This window comes from Manis javanica, chromosome 3, assembly GCF_040802235.1.
Source record: "Manis javanica isolate MJ-LG chromosome 3, MJ_LKY, whole genome shotgun sequence".
Taxonomy (NCBI): Eukaryota; Metazoa; Chordata; class Mammalia; order Pholidota; family Manidae; genus Manis; species Manis javanica.
Genome location: NC_133158.1, coordinates 11774267 through 11800176, shown reverse-complemented (window position 1 = coordinate 11800176; position 25910 = coordinate 11774267). Strand labels below are relative to the sequence as shown.

The 25910-nt window shown below is 37.2% G+C and overlaps 1 protein-coding gene across 1 annotated transcript in view; it reads left to right on the top strand.

Annotated features, from left to right (window-relative positions):
- The window catches only part of LOC118972522 (cadherin-related family member 3-like), a 65788-nt gene extending 40995 nt beyond the window's left edge, over window positions 1–24793 (top strand). The window contains exons 10-19 of the mRNA XM_073230450.1: window positions 1611–1713; window positions 7381–7479; window positions 12551–12783; window positions 16235–16406; window positions 17590–17834; window positions 18897–19096; window positions 19857–19876; window positions 19977–20041; window positions 21360–21408; window positions 24378–24793. Of these exons, the coding sequence (XP_073086551.1) occupies window positions 1611–1713; window positions 7381–7479; window positions 12551–12783; window positions 16235–16406; window positions 17590–17834; window positions 18897–19096; window positions 19857–19876; window positions 19977–20041; window positions 21360–21408; window positions 24378–24535 (1344 nt within the window). The 3' untranslated portion in view covers window positions 24536–24793. The remainder of the gene's footprint in view (window positions 1–1610; window positions 1714–7380; window positions 7480–12550; window positions 12784–16234; window positions 16407–17589; window positions 17835–18896; window positions 19097–19856; window positions 19877–19976; window positions 20042–21359; window positions 21409–24377) is intronic.
- Window positions 24794–25910: the final 1117 nt, after the last annotated feature.

Genomic DNA, 25910 nt, shown 5'->3' with positions numbered 1-25910 from the left:
TTTGGACAAGTCCTTCATTATCTTGCTGCCACCCTTCATTTTCTCCTTCTTAGAATGAGCACAAAGTACCTGGCTCCCTGTTTAGCTGTGGAAATGAATCAGAGGCTAAAAATCATGCTGATTTCCTCACAGATAAGTCTGTTTGACTACATGTGTTGAGATAGCTTATTCTCCTGGCATTGGGAGTTGTAGATCAGCAACCCCTCTCTTCACCCTCTTGGGATTATAAACTTTACATTGACAGGAGATGGACACAGTAAGTTTTTGTTTTGCCTTCCAACAGGGATTTGGTCTTGAAAGAAAGCCTTCCAACTCCTAATTTCCATAGGTGTTTATTTCAAATCATCAGTCTCTGAAAGATTGGTAAGATTGTTCCTTAACTCAGACATCACCAAACACCCCCCATTTGCCAGAAGATATGATTGAGAAAGCCACTGATGACCTCTCTCTTTCTTTGGTCCAAACCCTACGTTTTATTGATAAATTCCATAAGCTACAAACTGAGGTTTTGCATATGTTGTGAATTTTGGAAGCACAGGCACTGAGCTAAGAGGTTTCCTGGGTTGATGTTCATTTTGAAAGTCAATGCCAAATTGTCATTTTTTTAAATGGAGTTTGGATAAAGATGGAAGTTTTATAAACATGATGCTAATTAACATTTGGGCTTTCACATATGCTTGCTCTATTTCTGAATTAACTCCCTCCACCCATCACCCACCTCTAATTTCTACATTTTCATGATTTTCCTTTAGGTCTTAAATGCCACTTCTTCCTACCAGCTTTCTTTTACTATCATAACTGGCTTAGTTCTCCATGCTTTGAGCTCCCCTTATAAGTTCTACCTCCCCTGTCCAAACACTCTTTACATTCCGTTACTACCTATTTGATTCTTGGTCTTTTCTCATTAGACTACAGCTTTACATAAAGTTCTGAGTGATTCATTTTTGTGTACCAACACCTCCTACAGTCCTTCATGCATAGTGGGTACTCAATATATCTTAATGAGTGAATAAATGAGATGCTAAATTTTAAAAATGTTTTTCTCAAGCACCTGAGTACTTGATGTCATACTGATCCATTCCAGTTAATGCCCACTGCAATTTGCACCAATACTATTAAATGAAGAATGTCTTCAAGTCTTTGCTATGGGATCATCTTGCTTATTACAATATCCCTCATCCCTACAACTGTACCTGGCACTTAACTAGTACTTAATAAATATTTTAAAAATGGTGAGTGACTTGTCATAATAGCAAGAACTATATTCGTTATAATGCTTTTTCATTTACAAAGTACTTGTATAAAGTTTTCTCTTTTTAAATATTTCACCTAAGATTACGAAATTAGCATGCAATGAAGACAGCATATGACCCAGCACGCTTTTCTTCCACTATGCCAGGATACTTTGTCCCAAAATAAACTGCTCTGAAATAAGATCAAAGATGTCCTTTTGTTCCACCAAAATACTGACTTTTGTGCATTAGCCTTTAGCCAGTCTCAGGCTTATTTGAATGCCATCTTTGTTAAATGAAAATAGTCTTACACTTGCCTTTTCTAGAATGTACATTTTTTAAAAGTCGGCCATTTTTCTTGAAATAATGTTCTACAAGGTTGCCCAAGAATTGGATTATGAAAACCCAGAGACAGTTGCAGCTGGACATATCTATGAAATGACAATTTCAGTATTTGATGACCTACATCCCTCCCATACAGGTAAGCTTAACAGACTTCTCAAGGAGCAGTAAGTGCCTTTCCCCTACGCTCTTCATTTTGGATTTTAAAATGTAAAGGTTCATTATATTTGGAATTGTTTTGTTAAATTAGGAAAGGAGGAAGGGGAAAACTAAGATAGATTCACGTTGGAAGTTATCATTAGATCAGGGGAGTCTTTTTCACGTTCTTGCAGCACCTTAAGCAAAACATAATTGTTAAGTACAGCTTTGGCTAGAGGACTTTGGAGCTAGAAGTGGCAGGGGATATGTGGAAACCAACTGTATGCTTGAGACTTAAATGACTCTATATCTAGTGTCTTAGTCCACTTGGGCTACTATAATAATAACATACCAAAGACTGGGTGGCTTGCAAACAACAGAAATGTATTTCTCACAGTCTGGGGACTAGAAATTCCAAGATCAAGGCCCTGGCAGATTTAGTGTCCATTAAGGGTCTGCTTCCTGGTTCTTAGATGTTCATCTTCTAACTGGACCTTACATGGCAGAGGGGTAAGGGGGACTCTGACATCTTTTTTATAAGGGCTCTAATCCCATTGATGAGGGCTCTACCCATATAACCTAATTATCTCTGAAAGGTCTCACCACCCCTAATGTTAGGACACTGGGGAAATAGATTTTAATATATGAATTTTGGAGGGACACACATATTCAGTCCATAACATTTAATCATGCCAAACATCTCGTATTTGGAAATAACCAGATACTGGGTAACATGTAGTCCAAACATATAGATAGTTGGATGTGTGGTTTTTTTGTATTTTATTTGAATTATTTTATGATATAGGGAGAGCCATTACTAATGCAAATCATGAGACACTTGCCAAGTTTCACAGTGGTCGCCCTTCTGCCATTTGGTCTTATTGTAACTATCTCCACATTTTGGGCCAGCTATGTTGCAATGAGCCTTTTCTACAATGAATTGAATTTACGCAGATTGCATGGCTTACGTCACTTGGCATCTGTTGATTGAACAGTCATGGTTTTGCTAACTGCAAAACACCCTGAGGCACAGATTTAAATTATGTGCTGTATTGAATCAGTGGCCTAACTAATCAAAAAGAATCTACTCCTGGCAGCAGATTTGAGTCTTCCTTCAACATGGAAAAAAAAATTCTCTCACAGCAATAAATCCATATCCTCTCTAGTACGCACACCCCAAAATATTCACAGCAACTGCTCATAAAGCATGCTTGTAACACCTTACACATGGTTCAGTCTATTTTTATAGGCCAACTGATTAGCACAAGTTTGAGTCTTTATGGATGCAATAAAAATCACAGTATGGCAAAGTTGTAAACAGCACCAGCTCCTGTACACATAAATTAAATCTATTAAAGGAAATACATAGGTTTTACCATAAATCACCTGTCTCCATAGAACATTGCTTCTTCACCTTTCTTAGGGGTCAAGGATAACTCTGAGATGCAGATGGAAGCTATAGACTCTTTTCCTAGAAAAGTACACATCATAACATACATAAAAATATAAATAATGCCTACAGAAGCCACAGAAATACAAATAATTATTAGAGAATACTATGAAAAATTATATGGCAACAAATTGGATAACCTAGAAGAAATGGACAACTTTCTACAAAAATACAACCTTCCAAAACTGACCCAGAAGAAATAGAAAATCCAATTACCAGCAATGAAATCGAAAAAAAAAAACTACCTAAGAACAAAACTCCTGGACCAGATGGCTTTATCACTAAATTTTATCTAACATTTAGTGAAGACCTAATACCCATCCTCCTTAAAGTTTTTCCAAAAAGTAGAAGACAAGGGAATACTTCCAAACTCATTCTGAGGCCAGCATCACTCCAATACCAAAACCAGCCAAAGACACTACAAAAAGAGAAAATTATAGACCAATATCCCTGATGAACATAAATGCAACAATCCTCAACAATATTAGCAAACCAAATTAAAAAATACATCAAAGAAATCATCCATCATGATCAAGTGGAATTTATTCCAGGGACACAAGGATGGTACAATATTCAAAAATCAATCAACATCATCCACGATATCAAGAAAAAGAAGGACAAAAGTCACATGATCATCTCAATAGATGCTGAAAAAGCATTTGACAAAATTCAACATCTATTCATGATAAAAACTCTCAACAAAATGGGTATTGAGGGCAAGCACCTCACATAATAAAGGCCATATATAACAAACCCACAGCCAACATCATACTTAACAGTGAGAAGCCAAAAGCCTTTCCTTTAAGATTGGGAACAAAACAAGGATGCCCACTCTCTCCACTTTCATAGTTCTGGAGTTCTAGCCATGGCAATCAGACAATACAAAGAAATAAAAGGCATCCAGATTGGTAAAGAAGAAGTTAAGCTGTCACTGTTTGCATATGACATGATATTGTACACCAAAATCCTAAAGAATCCACTCCAAAACTACTAGATCTAATATCTGAATTCAGCAAAGTTGCAGGATACAAAATTAATACACAGAAATTTGTTACATTCCTATACATTAACAATGAACTAGCAGAAAGAGAAATCAGAAAAACAATTCTATTCACAACTGCATCAAAAAGAAAAAAAAAATACCTAGGAATAAACCTAACCAAGGAAGTGAAAGACCTATACCCTGAAAACTATAAGACACTCATGACAGAAATTAAAGAAAATACCAATAAATGGAAACACATCCATGCTCATGGTTAGGAAAAATTAATATTGTCAAAATGGCCATCCTGCCTAAGGCAATCTAATCCCTACCAAAATACCAACAGAATTCTTCAAATGAACTAGAACAAATAGTTCTAAGATTCATATGAAACCACAAAAGACCCTGAATAGCCAAAGCAATCCTGAGAAGGAATAACAAAGCTGGGGGTGTATTATGCTCCCTAACTTCAAGCTCTACTACAATGTCACAGTAATCAAGACAGTTTGGTACTGACATAAAAATAGACCCAAAGATCAATGGAACAGAATAGAGAGCCCAGATATAAACCCACACATATATGGCCAATTAATATACAATAAAGAAGCCATGAATATTTAATGGGGAAAAGAGACTCTTCAACAAATGGTGCTGGCAAAACTGGACAGCTACATGTAAGAGAATGAAACTGGATTACTGTCTAACTCCATACACAAAAGTAAACTCAAAATGGATCAAAGACCTGCATGTAAGTCAGGAAACCATAAAACTCATAGAATAAAACATAGACAAAAATCTCTTGAATATAAACATGAGCAACTTTTTCCTGTATGCATCTCCTTAGGCAAGGGAAGTGAAAGCAAAAATAAACAAATGAGACTACATCAAACTAAAAAGCTTCTGTACAGCAAAGGACACCATCAGCAGAACAAAAGGCATCCTATAGTATGGGAGAATAAATTCATAAAGACTAATTGATAAGGGGTTAACATCCAAAATATATAAAGAGCTCACAAGCCTCAACACCCAAAAAAAAAAAATCTTACTAAAAAATGGGTGGAGGATCTGAACAGACAATTCTCCACAGAAGAAATTCAGATGGCCAACAGGCACACGAAAAGATGCTCCACATTGCTAATTATCAGGGAAATGCAAATTAAAACCACAGTGAGATATCACCTCCCACCAGTTAGGATGGTCAACATCCAAAAGACAAGAAACAACAAATGCTGGCAGGAATGTGGAGAAAGGGGAACCCTCCTCCACTGTTGATGGGAATGCAAATTAGTTCAACCATTGTGGAAAGCAATATGGAGGTTCCTCAAAAAAATAAAAATAGAAACACCATTCGACCCAGGAATTCCACTCCTAGGACTTTACCTAAAGAAAACAAAATCTCTGATTCAAAAAGACATATGCACCCCTATGTTTATCACAACCATATTTACAATGGCCAAGATATGGAAGCAACTTAAGTGTCCATCACTGGATGAATGGATAAAGAAGATGTGGTACATATATACAGTGGAATATTATTCAGCCATAAAAAGAAAAATTCTACCTTTTGCAACAACATGAATGGAGCTAGAGGGTATTATGCTCAGTGAAATAACCCAGGTGGAAAAAGACAAGATTTCTCTCATTTATGGAGTATAACAACAAAGCAAAACTGAAGAAACAAAACAGCAGCAGACTCATAAGCCCCAAGAAGGGACTAGCAGTTACCAAAGGGAAAGGGGTGGGGAGGGAGGGAGAAGGGGATTAAGGGGAATTATAATCAGCATTCACAATATAGGTAGGTCTCAGGGAAGGCAGTACATCATGGAAAGAACAAGTAGTGACGCTATAGCATCTTACTACACTGATAGAGAGTGACTGTAGAGGGGTGTGTGAGGAGGACTTGATAATATGCATGAATGTTGTAACCACAATGCTGGTTAATGTGAAACCTTCATAAAATTGTATATCAATGATACCTTAATTTTTTTTAAATACCATAGATTCCTTGAAATAAAGGTTCTATGGATCCCAGATATAAATTCTTTGTTTGACACATGTGGCTTAGATTTTCAGGAGAGTGAATAAACAAAGGCATTCTTCAGAACATAAGCTCTACAAGATAATTCATGAAAGAATTCCATGGTCAAGTAAATTTGGGGAACAATGCATATCTGGAAGTTAAAAAATATATAATGACATATCAGAAACCCTAAGAAGTCTTGCCATAAAGCAACCTTTTTATGTTTGTTTAACTTAGTCTTTTGCATTTGACATATTAGTGTCTTAGAGAGGACATTTTGGGAGATGTTAGCAGATACAACGTAGTCCAACACCTACCCACTCAGGGACTTTCCAGTTTGGTGCCCTTGGCAAAAAACTTTGTGGATCTCAGTCTTCTCATTTGTAAAGTGAGGACAGTAATACTGAATCAGTGCTCTGCACAATAAATGTTAATTATTATTTATTTTTATTATAAAAAGTTTCTGTGTTTACAATTTGCTTGCTTTCATGTTTGACCATCAAATTCCTTCCTTTTGACAACTTTCTGATATGCTTGTTTGAGCTTGCTGATCTGAATATAGAATTCCTTTTCTATAACACACATTATACAAACTTCTGGCTAAGAGGAACAAAATGCAATGACTACTTTTTACTTGACCTTTGATAGTGTGAAAAAACTTCCTTGGGCACGGTCATTTTGTCCTCATATAGACATTGTGAAGTAGGAGCTTGAAATTGATGCATTCCTCTTTACTGGTGAAGAAACTGGGCCTCTGAGAAGTTAAGCTGGTTCAAGGCCTAGCTTTTTTGGACATGGAGCACATGTCAAAGCTAATCCTTGAACATGATTTTTTTGAGTCTTCTTCCATTATAATTCCTAGGATATATTTAAAAGCAGAATGCAGAATGTCCTCTCCTGGGTAGAGAGTGACACCCCATCTCTCTAATGGAAGAGACTGTACTCAAGAAAATAAACTCTCTTGTATAAAATATATAATACTTATATATGACATATATCCATATATGATATGTATCAACATATATAACTATTGCATAAAGTATCTTAAACTAATTAATTGGTCTGGCTAGCACCAGAATTTGTTTGTGTCCCTTGAGAATGCAGCGTACCCTATCATAGTTTCAAAATGCTCCAGTAAGCCTGTTTTGGGGGACAGCTTGTTTGTAGAATATAATCACTACAACAAAGTGTTTTTATTCACTGTTCATTTTTATAGTAACTGTGACAATCATCGTAGAGGTTGCTCCTGCCAATGATTTCAGCCCTGTATTTAAAGCTACACACTATTCATTCTCTGTTCCGGAAACATCAGGAGGTAAGAGATCCCTCATTTCTATGGTGTTAAAGTATATGGTGTTAAAGAATATGTTAAAGACTCCCACCAGATCTCAAATGAGCAACTAATGGAAAAGAGTATGTAAGTTGACAAAACATAAGCAGATGAGGGAGCATTGTGGGGCTCCAGACCTTCTGAGAAGTTCATTTTCACCAGTAATTCTCTCACTGTATCATCCTTATGGTTCCCCAAAGGCTCTCTTGAAATCTGATGTCAGATCTAGGATTTCTTGTAATGGACAAATACACATATTAACTTTATTCCATTTCTCTTCCCTCTTGCCTCTGAATTAGCTCCAAGTATAAAGAAGGTAGGCAATGTGGGCATCATCCATGAAGTTTAAATCCTGTGACTATCTGAGGTCAGATTTCAGGTCCAAAGTCAAGATCTTGGTCAGCACCCTATCTCAACTATGAGTTAGATATTAATTAGGACATATTTGCTAGCATAAACCAAGGAACATTAGATTAGGAAAGGAGAGCAGAGGTAATATTTGTATCTTCTATCATCCAAGAGAGAAAGATATGCCTTCCTCAGCATCTCTGGAGGGTGGTCTTCCAGGCTTGGCTTGAATGCTTTGAGGGACGGATGGAACTAGTTGTGTGCTAGAGTGAGACCACACTGGATTACAAGGGCCATTATTAAATTTTCAGGAATTTTATGATCTGATTACTAGCAACAGTCATTAAAAATAAAATTATATAAACTATGTTAAAGACAAAATTCGTAAACACCTCAAAACTCAGCACTTCTTAATTATGTTACTGCATTTTACTATCATCCATGTCCTTGAGGTATTGGATCTGCATGGTGACATTCTGTATGTATAATGGTGTGCACCTCTCTTCCCACTTAGTTTTATTATGTGGATAGCTTAATGTTGGCAATCATGGATATTTATACTATGGGAATACACAAAAACTATGTATTGGGACTTGATTCATTTTTCTTTGGATTTTCTAGACTTAAGAAAGTGATAAGAGAAAATGGTAATAATAAAGATTAAAGTCTGTTTAAACCTATTATTGTATCACAAAAATTGTGGAAATAGTCTTCTAGCAATCAAAACCTATCATCCAGTTCAGGAAAGAAGTCATTCCTCTCCTTGATGAACTAATGAAGCTCTGATGCTGTTTCACTTTCATCTTACTCTTTAACATAAAGGAAAACATCAACCAACATTCATATTGGAACTACCCTCATTTGTCAATTGCCATCATACTAGGTTTATGGATCGGAGAGTTTGACAAAAATCAATGGAAGCAATTTGCGAGAATGAATCATCTCTCTGGGAATTCACAATAAAGAGTATTGTATATTTCATCATTATTTGTAAATGTTATGCTATACATCTTTTATATCAGTAAAATTTATAGTAAGCTTAGGTATTTATGTGGCTATATATTCACACACATTTAATAATACACACACACAAATACACACTTTTTTTATTCCCCAGATGGCTGTCAAACATTTGCCAGCACATCACTTGGTGCATCCCGCACTACTCTGAACCAGCTTATTTCCTTGGCAGACAACTATACTCATTAGACAACAGTTCTGAGGAGAGATTAGGAAATAATAAACCCATGCATTTGAACTTCAGTTCTTCATTTGCCTCATCATGCAGTTTTGGACAAGTTCTTAACCTTTCAGTAAACTAAATGCACACCTATTTATATCCTACTTATGGAACATAACACAATCGAATCTTACAATATATGACCAACTTTCCAGAAAAGTTGCATATAAACCGAATAACTGTACACAGGATCCTAGTTTTTCCCCTATTGACTTTTTGTTATCATTTCAGTAGGACTAATATTGATTTCTGAGTAATCTTTTGTTCATAGAACCTCATTACAGTAACTTCTTTCCTCCCTTGGTGTTATCTTAGTTCTGAGGTGGCCGTCCAGCTCCAGGGGGTTCTAGAGTTAAAGGGGCACTATAATGAGTCTTTATGCAGAAGTTAAATAGTTCACAAGTTTCTCGTTATCTCTTTGCTTATAAATTGTAAATCTGGAGCAAAGTGTCTGACCACTGGCTTCAAGGGTCCTTGCAGGGAAGACCCATAGCTTTTTATTAGATTATCAAAGGGATTCAGTGACACTCCAAAGTTAACAACCAGTCTAGATTTAAAAATAAGAAACTGCCATTTTAAAATAAAGACTTTTTTTTTTGGAGCAGTTTTAGGCTTACAACAAAACTGAACAGAAGGTACAGAGATCTCCCATACACCCTCTGACCTCACACATGTATTGCTTCCTCCACTATCAGCTACTCTCACCAGAGTGATACATTTATTACAACTGATAAACATACACTAACATACCATTATTACCCAAAGCCCATAGCTTACTTTGGGCTCACTCTTGGTAGTATACATTCTACAAGTTTGGACAAATGTATAATGATATGTATCCACCATTATGATATTATACAGAACAGTTTCAATGCCCTAAAAGTCTTCTGTACTTTACCTATTCATCCCTTTCCCCCTACCCCCAGCCTCTGGAAATCCCTGATCTTTTTACCATCTCTTTAGCTTTACCTCTTGAGTCCGGCATTTTTAAAAACAGTGTTTTACGGGAATCAAGTGTTTTATGTTGGTTTCTTTTCCAACTGTCCAAAGTTGTCCTGAAATGTAATTTTATGTTCTGAAGGTGAAACTCTCTAAATGTATTGAAAACATCTATGTTTTGTTAAGCATAATTTACTACCTTCTTGATAGCTAAGAAGAAGGATTTAGAATTTTTTATTACAGTACTGTTGATCTGAGTTAAAAACATTCAACCTCTTCATTTTACTTAGAGGAAATTGGGGCTGGCAAGAGAATTAGGACACACAACTAGTGAGTGGCAAAGATGATGGCTAAATGCAGACTCCAAATTCCTGGTCCAGTTCTCTGCTGAGTATTCCAGGCTGCATTTTTTTGGATGGGTTTTGAGGACTGAGGTCACCAAAATTCTGAAAACAACTTCTGAGAATTCATACAAAGAGATACATGGGTCGTTCCTATATGTACTGTTCTCCAAATAAGTGGCTACTGACCTGCTGTACCAGGGAGAAGACTTTTAGGTCTTCATAAAGGAACAACATGATAAAACAGAAAATATATGAGTATTGGAGCCATTACTCAAATTCTGTCTCTGCCAGTGTTAATCAGTCAAATGACCTTAAGTAGGTCACATAACTTCCAGGTGTCTTTGAGTTCTTATCTGTAGAATGGAGATTACCATATTTATGGTATATGAAATAGGGATAAACTGATAATTGTCTGTATGCAAACTTATAGTAGCAACAACAGCAATGCCAATAATAATAGTAATAACCACAACTAACACTTATTGAATGTCTACAATGTGCCAGAACTTTTACCTTGTCTTTTTTCTTTTAAGTCATCCCTTGATCTTCCCTACGACAGTACATAAACTAAATTAAATTAGGGGATGGTTGGTGTTTTGAGAAATACAAATCAGAGGAGACAAAAATCTTCACAGTTCACTGCCAATTTGCTTTAGAGGAGGAAATTGGAAGTTAAAACTACTCTGAAAACAAACTTTCCTCAGAATACCAAACATTTAGCTTACAGACTTTGAGGACATTAAAAAATTCACTGAAGTGGAAATCTTTTTCACATTGTGCTGATTAGCACAGAGAATATGTGTGTGCCTTGAGGACTATATGAGTTTTTTATCCTAACAAAATTATGCTAATCTATATGGTAGTCTATAAGCTTTAAAGTAAAACAAAACAAAACAAAAAACTTCAGATGGTATATAATAAGTAGCTGAATTTTTCATTGACAAAAAGGCTCTGGAGGGAGGTAGGCATAGGCAAAAAAATTCCTTTATCAGAAATAATTTACAATAACACTTAAGAAAATTAAATCATCCTGGATTACAAATTACAAGGGAAAACACGTTTCATTTCCAATAGTTTTTGATGGAAAAATATGGCAGAGTTACAGAGTATTGTAAGTACTCTATTTTAAACTTAGCTAAAGATGATCAAAATAGCTTTTAGTTTTATAAAAAGTTTAATGTTATACCTACAGAAGAATAAGCTTCCCATTATACTTCACCAGGTATTAAGTGTGAAAATGCACCATCTTTGTCCAGGAATTTATGAACGTGGTGAGTTTACCATCTGTTTTCTGAGGTCTTCTATCAGTTGTGATAACTTTCTCTTAATAATGATGCTTTTACACAAGCAAAAAGTTGGGCTTTCATATTCTGGATTTGTAATCAATCGACCACATCCATCTTTCTTCTAAAAGATTATTTTGGGGAACTACACACTGGAATTATAGCAAAGTGATTTTTTAAATGTGGGCTGTAGATTCAGCAGACACAGATATGAATTTTGGCAGTACCATTCCTAGCTTTGTGACCTTGGGTACGTTACTTAACACCACTGAACTGCAGTTTGCTTGTCTGTAAAATGAGTATATTAATAACACATATACCATAAGGCTGCTGAGAAGGTTCACTGGGATGATGTGTATAAAAAAATAGCTAATTCTTATATTGCATTTACTATATATCAAGCATTTTTCTATGTGATTTATATATTTTAACTCATATAATCCTTACAACTCTGTATGATAAAGTTATCATTCCTAGTGTGTAGATAAAGAACCTGAGGCCCACAGAGGTTATAGAATTTTCCAATGAATTACAGTTAATAAGTGGCAGAGCCAAGATTCAGAACCAAGGCAGTCTGGTTCCAGAATCTGTGCTGTGAGCCATTATCTGATGCTAATCTTAGCAAAATACCTGGTAGAAGATAAGCATGCAACACATGTAAGCTAAATGTTAACTGTATCATTTGACTCATGCCATGTGGTTTACAGTAGAAGAGGACAATCTACAAATCTGCCCTACATCATGCAGAGTTTAGCTTTTCAAACTAACATTTCATTGCCCAAAAGGTTTCAGACTGACCCTTTGAGAAACCATGAAACTATTTGGAAGGCAAAGACATGCTAAGCTTTTGAAAGTAGTATTTCTACATGACAAGAATGAACCTCAATAAATGTTATTGGCAGCTTTCTACAAAGTTGGAAGAGTGACTGCCATTGATGAAGACCAGCCATTAGACTGTGTGACATACAGAATAGCCAGTGGAGACATCCAAACTGTACAAAGGTTCTGGATTCACCCTCTCTCTGGAATGATTGAACTCACCACACAGCCAGACTATGAAACTGTGAAGCAATATAACCTCATTGTGGAAGGTGTGGATTGTGACAAATTTCATCCTCGCACAGCAGTGACCACGGTAAGGAGAGAGCCCCCAGGTTTTGATAGAATAGGGGTAATCTATTAAGTTCTAATTCACCACAACTGAAATGCTCAATGAGAAGTGGTCCACTATTTGTCACTGTGTCATTTCCTGTTCTGTGTACCTTTTATATTTTGATGTAGTTAATTTTCACCTTACATCTTCAAGGTGGTGATATTATCATCATTTCTACTCTACAGATGAAGAAACTCAGGCACAGAGTTTAGGATACTTGCTTGAAGTACTCAGGGTTTGTAGAACTGCACTCAACCTCTGGCTACCTCTTATCAAGAGGTGATGTTTACAATGAAGGTTGTTAATCAAGGTACATTCTTTTGGCATCATAATGAAGGAAAGTGTGAGCCTCTAAATTATGTGTTAGCAAAACCAAGGACTTGAAAGACAGCAAGAGTGAATGCTGCTGTATTGATGATGTGGTATGTGTTACTAATGACTATAAGGTTTTGTCACTGTAGAAGAGACAGAAGTAGGATTTGTGATTCTTAAGGTCCCCGTCCCACCTGATGAATCACTGTACATTTCCTTTTACTCAACAGAGTCCTCTGGCTTGCTCATTATGTGTTGATAAGGTTTCCTGAGTCATTTTGAGGAAAATATCAGGCCTATTCACATCAACAGTTAGAATGACTGTCACAGGGACTGAACTCCAGTCATGTGGACAGGATGATGCGGTTTAGCTGTCTCAGGAAGATCTGTGACAGCGATGTTTATACCCAGGTACCTGTGGTAGCGTTTCATTCACTTATTACAAATGAGAAGAAGGAAAAGCAGAGAAGTAAAAAAACAACTTCAGGTGACTCTGTTTTTACAAAAAGAATTTGTGATTTACCTAAAGATAAAGAAAAAGAAAAAGAAAAAGAAAGCAGGAACTTATTCATTCCCTCTTTCTTTTAACAAATATTCAGTGAGTGTTTACTCTGTGTGGAGCATCCTGGCTTACAAAGAAATGTAAGACACCGTATATGCCTGCAGGGGGCTCAAAATGTTTAACATATGAGAACAGTATATAGCAAGTAAATTGGTGATTGGTGATATTGATAAATGAGACTTCCAAGTGTGGAAAAGGGAAAAGGAGATAATTCTTTAGACTCCAAAGTTTAGGAATCCACCATCATTGTCATCACCACATGATCATCATCAGCCCTTTACTGAGATCCTAAAAAAGGTCAAGTACTATGGAATCTCATTTAGTCTTCAATCCCATGAGGTAGTTATTAATAACCCTTCTTACATTTCATTTTCAAGGCTTAGAGTTAAGCAGTTTATCCAAGTTTACCCAGCTAGAAGTGGTAGAAGGATTAATTCTGGGCACTTAATCACCACCACGTGTCCTAAATTATTTCTCTAATCCATTAGTAAATCCTGTTGTCTCTACACAATTTCAAATATATCCTGACTGTTTCTGCTTCTCACCCATCCAGAGCTAACACCATCCTCCTACCTAGAATCTCCACTTCCACCTCTGCCCTTTAGAATCTACTCTTCACATAGTAGCCATAGTGATCCTTTAAAGAGACAAGTCACCTTCTTCCTCAAAGCTCTCCAACGGCTTCCCATCATGCTTAGCAGAAGTTCCAGTGTCATTTCTAAGGTCAGCAGTGCCCTGTATGATCTGGTCCCTGCCTACCTCTTTGTGTGAATTCAGCTCCTAGCTCTCTCCCTCTTATTTCAATCCAGTCACACAAACTTGCAAACACACCAGAAATGTTTGCACCTCAGAGCCTTAGACCAAGGCTGTCATGTTTGTCCTCCGGGTAGTCACGTGACTTATACTCTCACTTTAATCAGGCGTCTGCCCAAAGGAAACCTGCTCACAAAAATCTTTTCTGCTGTGTGTTGTGGTGGGATTTTGAAGCAATGTGCTCATCACTAAGAGAATGAATAAGTATAATACAGTGGATGCCTATGATGGAATACTAAGAATCAAGAAATGAAAAACTAGCTCTACAAATAGAAACATGGAAAAAGCAAGAAAGCATGGTATGGTGTGAGAAAAGCAGGAAACAGGAAAGATCTATAGCACATTATCATTTATGCAAATCAAAAATCTATTATTTTGACCAAATACTACATATTGAATGAGAATACAAACTTAAGGACATATATCAAATATGGGAGAAGTGGGGACAGTGAAGGAGGTAGGAGAATGAGTCAAAAAAGAAAGGCCTTGTCTGAATACTCTATTAAGATAATTCATCAGCTATCTTCATCTCCTTAACCTGCAGAGCACCAATTTCCACATGACATTGCCTAACATATTTATTTGTTGATTTGTTTATTACTTTGCCTCCTCTCTTTAGAATATAAATTGCAATAAGGCAGGGACTTCATTTTGTCACTTTATCTTCTGTGTCTAGGCTAGGGCTTAACATATAGTCAATGTTAAATAAATATTCCCTGAATGGATGAATTTTTCTCCCTAACAATCCTAGGAAGGGAGGGATTGAGATTTCCTTTTTAAGATATGAGTGAAGCAAGATTAAATCACTTGTACCAAATAAAGGATCTGGTAACTGGAAGGCCCAGGTTTTAATAAAGATTTTTGATTCCAACTCCTGTGTTGTTTCCATATGTCACACAGTCTCCCTAAAATCATATGAAAATGCCTCACATATTAAACAGAACATGTAGTACTATTCAATCTATAGAAGTTGAGTTAAAGAATGAATTATTCCCCAAGAATTTAGCTCTGTTGTTAAAACATCACAGAAAACATTTCTAAAAGGTAATACTTGCAAACAGGAATACACCAGGGTTCTTCTGCAAATGTTATTGAGAAAGTTGTTACTCATCTAAGAGGTGGGCACATAAACTTTCTAAGCTGCCTGTCATTCAGTCACTGACATTTAAAACTCCTTGATATTTTATCTTTTTCCATGTAAACAACAGTTTCCTGGTTTATGGTATTTTCACTAAGAAAAGGTTGATCACATCCTTTAACTAAGATCAGAGCATACTTTGAAGTAATCATATTGCTACTAAAATATGTATTGTGCTTGGGAGAATGATGCAGAGAAGGCCCATAAGATATGAAAGAGAAAGCAAACTCGGGATGTTTGCTATTAAGCGCGGATACTTAACAGGTTCAAGGGATAGCAACTTTTAGAGGCATCATTCTTCAGCTTTTCTTTTCTTATCATTCATGTAATTTCTTAGCATTGCATGATTCATCTAATGAGTCCAAAGGTCTCCCCATTTAATGGCCACACCGAAAGTCATAGTTGACCCAGGAATAATAAGCCAGCTGACTAGTTGATTGACAGCCAGAAGCAAAATCTGCAGGAACATTTCTTCAAACTCAAAATTCCAGACTTTTTATTTAGTAATTCTAAATGAGCTGTCTCCATCTAGTTGCTTATTTCTGATTTTGTGTATAAAGAGTCACATGACATGGATGTAATGTTTCTTCCTCTCTCATTGCTGACAGGTCACTGTTGACATCAAAGATGAGAATGATGAAGCTCCTGTCTGTACACCCTCTCTGTATAAGACAGTCATTCTTGACAATGTTGTTGCTGGGACAAACATCAATGGCTTTAAACTAAACTGTCACGACAGAGATTCACAAGATTATGAAATGCGCTTTGAGATGGTTTCTGGTGGGCAATTTTATCATTTCATTTGATTATCCTCGTGTGTCAAATTGGTATTAGTTATACCCTCTTTGACATGATATAACCTTAGAAATAATGACATTTATAAAGGTTAATTTCATATCTATGGCATTAGGTTTCTCATAGAACCCTCTTCACTTCCATTATGTCCAATCTATTCCTCCTATAGTGGACCTAGTGGTGATTTCAATGATATCAGACAATGAAGAATCTTTGGACCCGTATGTAAATATTGAAGGTTAAGTTACAAGGAACTAAGTCTGCTGTTTGTGGAACTAGCCACCTTTCCATATGATGCTAATACAAATTCACTGGCATAGATATTTCAACTGCAATACTGTTGGATTCACACAGACTCATATCAACTTTAGTCATCATCTTACAGTATATGTAAGAAACTTATTGGAGACCAAATACATCCTAGGAGATGGGTACACAGTAATGCACAAGACAGATATGGGTCTTATAGTGACAGAAGCCCCCATTCATTAAACTATCAGTAAGATCACTAACTGTAAAGTTATAATGTGTAACAAGTTCTATAAAGGAAAATTTCTGGATATCATGAGTTTTATAACAAAGAGAAGTACCTTAAACTTTGGAGGTCAGACCTGCTGTCATGTATCTGAAAGGATGGAATCATAAGCATTACCAAACACATTACTAATTAATTATAAAGACTTGTTCAATATCTGCTTCTCTTGCTAGATAATAAGCTTCATGAAGATGTGTTCTATGAGCAACTTGTTTACAATGGTGTCTCCAGGGCCACTGAAACTTGACATTAAGCTTAGTAGAAGCTCAAATGATATTTGTGGTCTTACTGGCCCGTTTGATATTGATCTAGACCAAGCTGAAGGTACAAATAAAATTGCTGAGATGAAGGAAGGGGAAGTAATTTGGCAGAATAACTTGAAAATAGTGTGAAGCTTGTTGATCACATACGGGGATCAGACCCATGATATTAACCTTTAAAACACTTTTGTCTTAACCAACTAAATGTATTGCTTACATGATTTCAATTTTATTATAGATATAGGAATTTAGAGAACAATAGAAATATTATTTGTTCATTCCTACTGTGTTTCAAAAGCAATGTAACGTAGCTTGATAAAACCTTTTAACATATCTTAAAATAATTATAATTTTTGAATTACTCCTTTTAAAGGAAATGAGAACCATCATTTTGGATTTGACCCAACTAGAGGTTCAAATACTCCAAAATTAATTGTGAAGAACCCTTTTAACTTTGAATCTGGAGCTGAACTGAAGCGGCACTACCATCTTTTGGTGCACATCATCGATGACAATCTGAAATACGGCAAAGCCACGAAGCCCAGGACGGGCACTGCCATCATAGATATTTACGTGACAAGGGCCAATACGCCACTTCCTCCAACTACCAGTTCTGAAGTAAAGAGCTATGGAATTTAATTTGGTTGTGTGTGTGGGAAATATTCTCTTGTCAATTCAAGTTTCACCCAGAAAGTCTAAAATGCTACTCAGGGTGGCACCTTCACCTGTTTTTTCCTTTCCCTGTGGGCACTACCCCTTCCAACCACCAGGCTACGTTTTATAGTGTGCATCTGTGAGTACAGACTCCATGGGTGAGAGAATGTGTGATAATTGCAGGTGGGGGATAGAGGACCCCCAGGAACAAGTGATGTCTGAATGTCCTCAAGTCCTGCCCACCAGAAAGGTCCATGAATCAATGAATTCTAACAACTAAAAATCTGTACAAGTGGGTACTTTCAAACATTATTGTCTAGTGATCAAGTTGTTCACAGTAATGGGCACCTACCATGTGTCAGGCACTGTACTACATGGCTTTTACTCGTCATTTCATCATCTTTGGTAGAATCCTATGAAGTTTAGCAGACCTTTTAGTATTTCATAATTTCGACAACAGATATGCAAAGCCTCTCTAGAACTACAGAATGGCTTCTGAGTAACAAAGATACGATCTGTTCAGTAGACTTTATGGTTAGTGTATTTTATTGTCTTCTATCCTTTGAAATAGAAGTATAATTTTTACAACATGGATGATAAATCTCTCCATCAGAATATTTGATTTTCAAGAACACACTGTTCTCTCAAGCTGCAGAAAAGGGCTTATCCTGTGTAGAGTAGATAATAGAGGCATCCAAGCCTAAAAGAACCTCAGACACCATCTAGTAAAACCCCTCAATTTTACAGATGAGAAAACTCAGGTCAAAGAGAAAAAATGGTTTTGTTTGAGTCTGCAGAGCAGTGACTGCATACAGCTGAAGTCTTCAGATCCTTAAATTGGTGGCTTCTCTAGGCTCAGGTGTTCTTCAGTCTCACCCATGGGGTTTTAAAACATCCATATATCATGAGTCAATACCCCACTGTGTGTACAGGACTCCAGCTCTATAGAGATGCTACTATGTGTAGACAGATGCTCTCTGACAACATAAACTAATGTTCTGTTTGCTCTGAACTAATATTTCCCAGCAAAGAAAAGGTCTGACCATTGTATACACAGCTATCAACACATACAAATCCAGTGACTGGTACATCCCTTTCATCTTCACACTGATGGCTGTTTTCTTTGCCGGGCTGGTTTCCTGGGTATGTTTCCTGTTTTGGAAATATGGAAATGCTGTGGAATGCTGTCATAAAACGGTCATGGAAGCCTCCAAGCTCAAGCCCTCGTATGTCATTTTTCTTTCTAAGTTTCTAATATAAAAAGAGTTGAAATAGCTGGGGTTCGGTGTTCATACTCTGAGACCTTCTTCCTTATGAGAGGCACAGAGGAAAGTACTTGGAATACAAAACTCAAGGGTCCCGTTCACCATTGCTCCAAATCTACTCTATCTCAGAAACAGCTGGAGAGATTTCTTTAAAAATAGCAACAACATATTCTTGGGTTCTACTTTAGAACACCTGAAATAGATTTTCTGTGAGGAAATATTTTAAACAAATCAATTTGTGAGCAGCTAAGCCAAACAACTCCCCATTTTATTTTGATGCAAGCAGTTCATGGGCAGGTATCTGACAACTACCAGGAACCACCCTAGAGACAGGCAACAAATCCAGGTTCGCTTCCCAGACTTGTTTTAAATCTATGTGAAGCTATGCAGAAAGGTCAAAGAAACGCAGAAGTGCAGATAGAAAATACAGCTCCTTTCACTGCTACCCAAAAATAATTCTTCAGAGTTCAGAATATCATGGCTTCAAGAACAGAGTTGGATGTGAATTTTTATTAACTAAGCAGAGAGAAGTTATGATTCAGTGAGGGGGGTGGTGATAGTTAATGAGACCAGTTTATTATTCCCCAGACAGCATTTTTTTTTTAAATTGAAAGTGGGAGAGATGTGATTGCAGTCATGTGCTACAAAAAATTCGAATTCTTTTTTTGCCTTGTATTAGCATAAAGAAGCTGATATTTTCTCAAATTTTCTTTTTATACAGAGGAATAAAGTACAGTGCAGGTAAGATACAGATTACTAATCATCACATGATTATTATGAATTGTGTAATTTTAAAAAGCCACTCATTAATACCTGCCTTTTGTTTATTTTTTTTGGGTAGGAGCTAGAAATCAAAAGGAGAAGATTGTCACTGAAAACATAAATAAAAAACTAGAAGTACTAACGGTAAGTACATTTTTGTGATCCTTCTACAGTAGAAGAGGACTCCATTTTCTCTGTAATTATTGCTGAATGAAAAGTTCACATAAACATACAGTGAATCTACTCAGCCATCATAGAAAGAAAAAATATTTAATTTCAAGTTATCAGCTTCTGGTGAATTTCTGTGTATTACAAAACTGGGATTTCAGATCCAGTCTTAGAATTGGGTTTGGGTCAAAATTTGCCTCAAACATTATGCATATTCAGCAAAAACAACTCTAGAGACATGGAAGTACAGCATTATTCACCATTACTTAAAAATAGGAGCTGGATTTCAAAATGGATTATGTTTGTGCTAGAGCTGAAGAAGCTCTTCAGCCCTGGAGTTTCTTAGTAGCTGGTAAAATCTACCCCGTGAATCGTGGAAACCATCTTGAAATCGGTTGAGACCCATTCATTAAGTGATCCAGCTGAACAACTGAGGGTCAGGCTGGTTCCATGAAGCATAAACGTGGACTGGGACCAGAAAGGGCATTTTCAGCCTTCATCTCTCCTTTCTCCTCTCTACCTGCTGACCCATTTACCTAGGACATTCCTCTCTGGGTCCTGACTGACAATGACATTGCTTCATGAGCTGGCTCTCTTCCAGGGCTCCCTACCCCTGCCTCTTCCTTTAGGAAGATGATGCCAGCTGACCTCCTGTAGTAGTTAGCTTGGGCTGCCGTAACAAATAGCACAGACGGTGAATTAGACAACAGAAATTTCTTTTCTCCCAGTTGTGGTGGTTAGAAGTCCAAGATGAAGGTGTGGGCAGGGTTGGTGTCTTCTGAGCTTGCTCTCCTTGGCTTGCTAATGACTGCCTTCCCCGTGTCCCCACGTGGCCATCCCTCATCTGTGTGTCTGTACCCTAATCTCTCATTCTTATAAAGACACCAGTCATGCTAGATTAAGGCCACTCATAAGACCTCATTTTACCTTAATCATCTCTTTGAAGACCCTACCTCTAAATACAGTCACATTCTGTGGTAATGGGGGTTAGAGCTTCAACATAGGAATTTAGGGGGACACAGCTCAGCTTGTAACATCTTCCATCCAGGATAAGAGACTTCTCATCAATAAAAAGATCTGAGGTGACAGAGGGCATGGTAGGCAGACTGATGTGGGGGCTGGGGCAGAGAGGAGAAATAACAGCAGAAAGCGTTTGTACCCTAGGTTGCCAGTTCTCAATACACTAGAAAGACGAAGTAATTTATAAGATGTCATCCAATCAAAGTGCTCAACACACATCAAAACTGATTTTTTCAAGCTGATTTTATTGCTAACATTTTGTACTTTTTGAAAGGAAACCATTGTGTATGAGACCATGTTTGATGGAGAAGCCATTGATCCAGGTATGGTACTTAAACATCTTTTGAATAAGCTCATTTTGCCAATTTAGATGCTAAAACATGAATGAATTACTTATTCATTTTGCTTTGTCTAATAAGACTCTGTCCTAAAACAAACCTTTCAAGGGCCAGGCAGGTAAAATAAATGGCTGAACTGGGCCATATAAGTCAGTACATTCAATCATCAATATCAAATGATGCTTGGGGGACATGCTGTTACTCAGCTCACTGGGACTAGGCTTGGAGTTACCAGAATTCTGATGCTTAAAAAGAAGTTGGAAATCCAAATGGTTACATGAAATCTGCCCATTTCTAAATGACAGTAATAGGCATTAGTAGGTAATTCATTCAATTAAAGCAAACTCCATTGTGCACATCAAATAAAACACAATTTTCCTCCCTGATTATATACTGTTGTGTAACAAACTACCCCAAAACTCACTGACTTAGAACAACTGTTTTACTATATGTCACGATTTTGCGTGTGAAGAGTTTGTGTTTGGTGTCACTTGGGCAATTCCTTCGCTTTATAATATTGAAAGTCACTTCAGCGGTGTCCAGCTGGCCGCTGGTCTGCTTCGGCGGGTCCAAAGTGACTTCACTCACGTGCCTGACTACTTGGTGGGAACAGTTACATGGTTGGGCTCAGGTGGGGCCCACTACCTCTTCATGGGATCTCTCCAGCGGGGTTAACTGGGTGTCCCGCTTGTCAGTTTAGATCACCCAGAGAGGATAGTAAGATGAAGTTGCCAGTTTCCTCAGCCCTGGGCCCAGAAACAGGTACAGTGTCACTCTACCACATTCTATTGGTTAAAGAAGTCAGAATCTACCCAGATTCAAAGAGAGAACCATTTTAGCTATTTTTAAGTGTACAGTTCTATGGCATGAGGTATACTCACACTGTCATGCAAATGTCACCACCATCCACCTTCAGAACTGTTTAATCTTTTCCAACTGAAACTCCATACTCATTAAACACTGACTTCCCATTTCCTTCTCCTCCCTGCCCCTGGCAACCACCATTCTACTTTCTGTCTTTATGAATTTGACTACTCTAGGTACTTCCTATGTCCTTTTGTGGATGCTTTATTATTAAGCATAGCATTGCCAACTTTCATCCATGTTGTACCATGTGTTGGAATTTCCTTCCTTTTTAAAACTAAATAAAACATTGTTGTGTGTTTATACCACATTTTGTTCATCCATTCATCCATTGACGGTCATGTAGATTGCATCCACATTTTGGTTATTGATGCTGCAATGTAACCTATTTAATTTTAACATTATTCCTGGAAAAATGAAAGACTTTATATTTAACTATGTAGTTGTGGACATATTACAAGGTGTTAGTGGGGCATTTCTAATATCAAATCATAGAAAACAGTGAATTGTTATTATGGTCAAAATGCTTCCACAAGAATCGTTCATTCTCATAACTATTTATGAGCCAATGACTGTTATTATTCTCCGTTTTACAAATGAGACCACCAAGGCACAGAGAGACAAGGTGACTTCTCCGGAATCATAGTGTGGTGAGAGGGAAGTTAGGATAAAAAGCCCAGCAGTCTAACACAGGAACCTTCACGTTTATGCTGGTCATGACTTCCCTGCCACGCCTCTCCTGCCAATGGCCTGGTAAAAACCAGTGTATTAGCAAACACTGGGCCCTAGACTGCTCCATCCTACAAAATAAAACAAGTTTACATAGTCTACGAAAGACAACAAGCTCTGGTGATCACTTTTTGCCCATTCAGTGTGTGACTCATACTCATCGCCTTTGGTCTTCTCAGTACCGAGGACATGATTATTGTGTGTTTAGACCCATGCATTTGGCTTACTCTGAACCTGGATGTTTGATGTACGACTCAGCAATTAGTTTTCAAGTTCCATCAAGCACTATTGAGAGATGGTATAGACTGTTTTGGCAGAGGGAGGCGCTTGTCAGGGCAGTGCATTGTCCACTACCACTGTTGCCCTGGCAGAAAATCACCTTTCGGTTCATGGAAATTTGACAGCTGAGTCGGCACATTGAAGTGTCACATGATTCTTTGAGAAGAGAAATATTTTTAAATAAAAATGTTTGGCTCTATGTGTTGGTACATACCATCACTTGTCAAATGTCCTGTGGAACCCAGAATGTGATAGATAAGGCATTATTTTATTCATTGAGACTAAAAAGGTAAAAGAAGGTTTGGCCCCCTACCCTAGGTTGTTAGTGTTTAGAGCTCTGCAACTGGACTCCCTGAGTTCAAATCTAGGTCTGCCTCTTACAAATGGTGTGGAATTGTTAAGTTCACTTAAATTGGTGTGCCCCAACTTTGTCATCTTAAATACATGAGCCATAGTATGTTTGTATCTCACAAGGATGGTGAGTGGATTAAACCAATTAATTTATGAAAATGGAGTCTGATAAGTAGTAAACATTATAGCAGTCATCTGTTATTGTTATGACTATTTTTATTTATTAATTACATCCTCATCACTTAAGAAATAACAATTGGTTGACTTCCTACTATATTGGGCTGTATGTACCCTGTTTCTTTCTCTTATTTATTACTCTTATTTCACTATTGTTTCTATGAAGGGATGGCTGATTAAACCTCAGTATTGTGTGAGTATATCACTTTAGGGACAATTTTATTTTTAATTCTGACTTTTTAAAAAAACTTTTGATTCAAAAATGATTACAGACTCACAAGAAATTGGAAAAATTATATTATACTGAGAGATAATGTGTACTTATCACCTAGTTTCCCCCAAAGAGATATTTTAATGCATGTGACATGTGCCGCTTCACATTTTGCTTCTAGTTTTTCCTTTGGTAACAAACAGGAAGACCTGAGAAGACAAGCAACTGGTCAGTGTGCTGGCTATACCTCAAATGCTCAGCATACACTTTGTGGAATGAACAAATGCTTTGCGAGTTCATTATAATTCACTTTCTCTGTGTTCTGTGTTCTCCTGGCCCACAGTCTCTGGGAATGTGTATAAATATAACAGCAGAACAGGAGCAAGGAAGTGGAAGAAGCCCCCCTGGCATCAGTACGGGTCCTTGGCACACATATGCTCTGTCTCGGAGGCCCATCCTTCTGAGGAGTCTACATTCTTAAAGATTCCTATGCAAGGATAGCATTTTTCTATGTCTCGAAATGATTGCTTTTTTGTATATGTCGCAGGCAATTATTACTTGGCTACCTAAATTAAATTATAGATGTGAGACCAGCTCCTTTGCTTGTGTTTATCACTTTCTGTAATCTTCCAGTTCAGGATGTCTGGGTGAGGGCAGCAAGAGTGATCAGCCTTCAATATTTGAATATGTTTTGCTAAAAACTAGAGACTAAATTGATGTATGTTCACTATCTGACTTTGCCCAGTAGAAAGTATGTTTGTTATGACAGGAGACTTTTTTTTGCTATAGCCCCAGCACATGCTTGGCACATAGTGAAGGCTCCACATATATTTGGTGAATAAAGGAATTTGAAGATACGAATTTAGATCTCTTGACTTTAATTCAAATTGCTTATTACTCCTATGACCCATGGAAGAAATGAGAATTATCCTTAGCAAAGAACTTTTCTGGTTTCTGGTAGTCATAAAAAATGCAGGATTTTTTTCATCATTTTTAAAAAGCACAATTGATCTTGCTTTTAATTTTCTTTTTATAGGACTATGGCAAATGACTACCTGAAAACCTCACTTATTAATAACTTACCAAGGAAATGTTGGGGGCCAGTCTTTTGAGAGCTATGTTCTGACAAACAAGTTTTAAAATACATATAAGCTTTCTGATGAGCTCCCTTGTATATCAGAAGGCACTCCATAGCAGGAGACCAGAGGGTTGTTGATGCTAGGGGCTAAATACACATTTAACCCAAAATAGAGCTCAACTTGGGATATATTTTAGTGAAACTTATTCAAAGTAAAACATAACAAGAGCAATGAACTAATATTTGAATTAGAGGAGATCGGGGTTTGGATGATCAGAAATGTCTTGATATTTATCCCTTTTGCCCACGTACACACAGACGATTCCCTTTCAGTCTAGGTACACCTCCCCTCCCCTCAAGAGAGTATCTGCAAATAAACCAGCTCATTTTTTATTTATGTGTAGCTCAGATGGGTGGACCTTCAGGAGGCATCATGGCATGAATATTGGTGGATTTGAAGTCTGCGGCCTGGACAAGTCGTATAGCCTCTCTGAAGTAGAGTTTGCTTCTAGAAAATGAATACGATCATTCCTGCCCCATTTTTCTCATATTTTTGTTGTGAGAAACAACATAAAACAATTGAGATTCTACAGGCGGCAGCCCTTTTTAAACTGTAAGCACTATTTATGTGTAAAATAGGATTCGTTTCATTAGTCAAAATTAGCCAATGAGAGAGCAGTGGCTTGGAATATGGAGAGGGTCTCTCACGGTTCTAAGCCAATCTATGTTGGGATTCGTTGGTAATTAGCCTCACAACTTCTGTGAAAGGAATATACTGCCTCTATCTGGATGGCATGA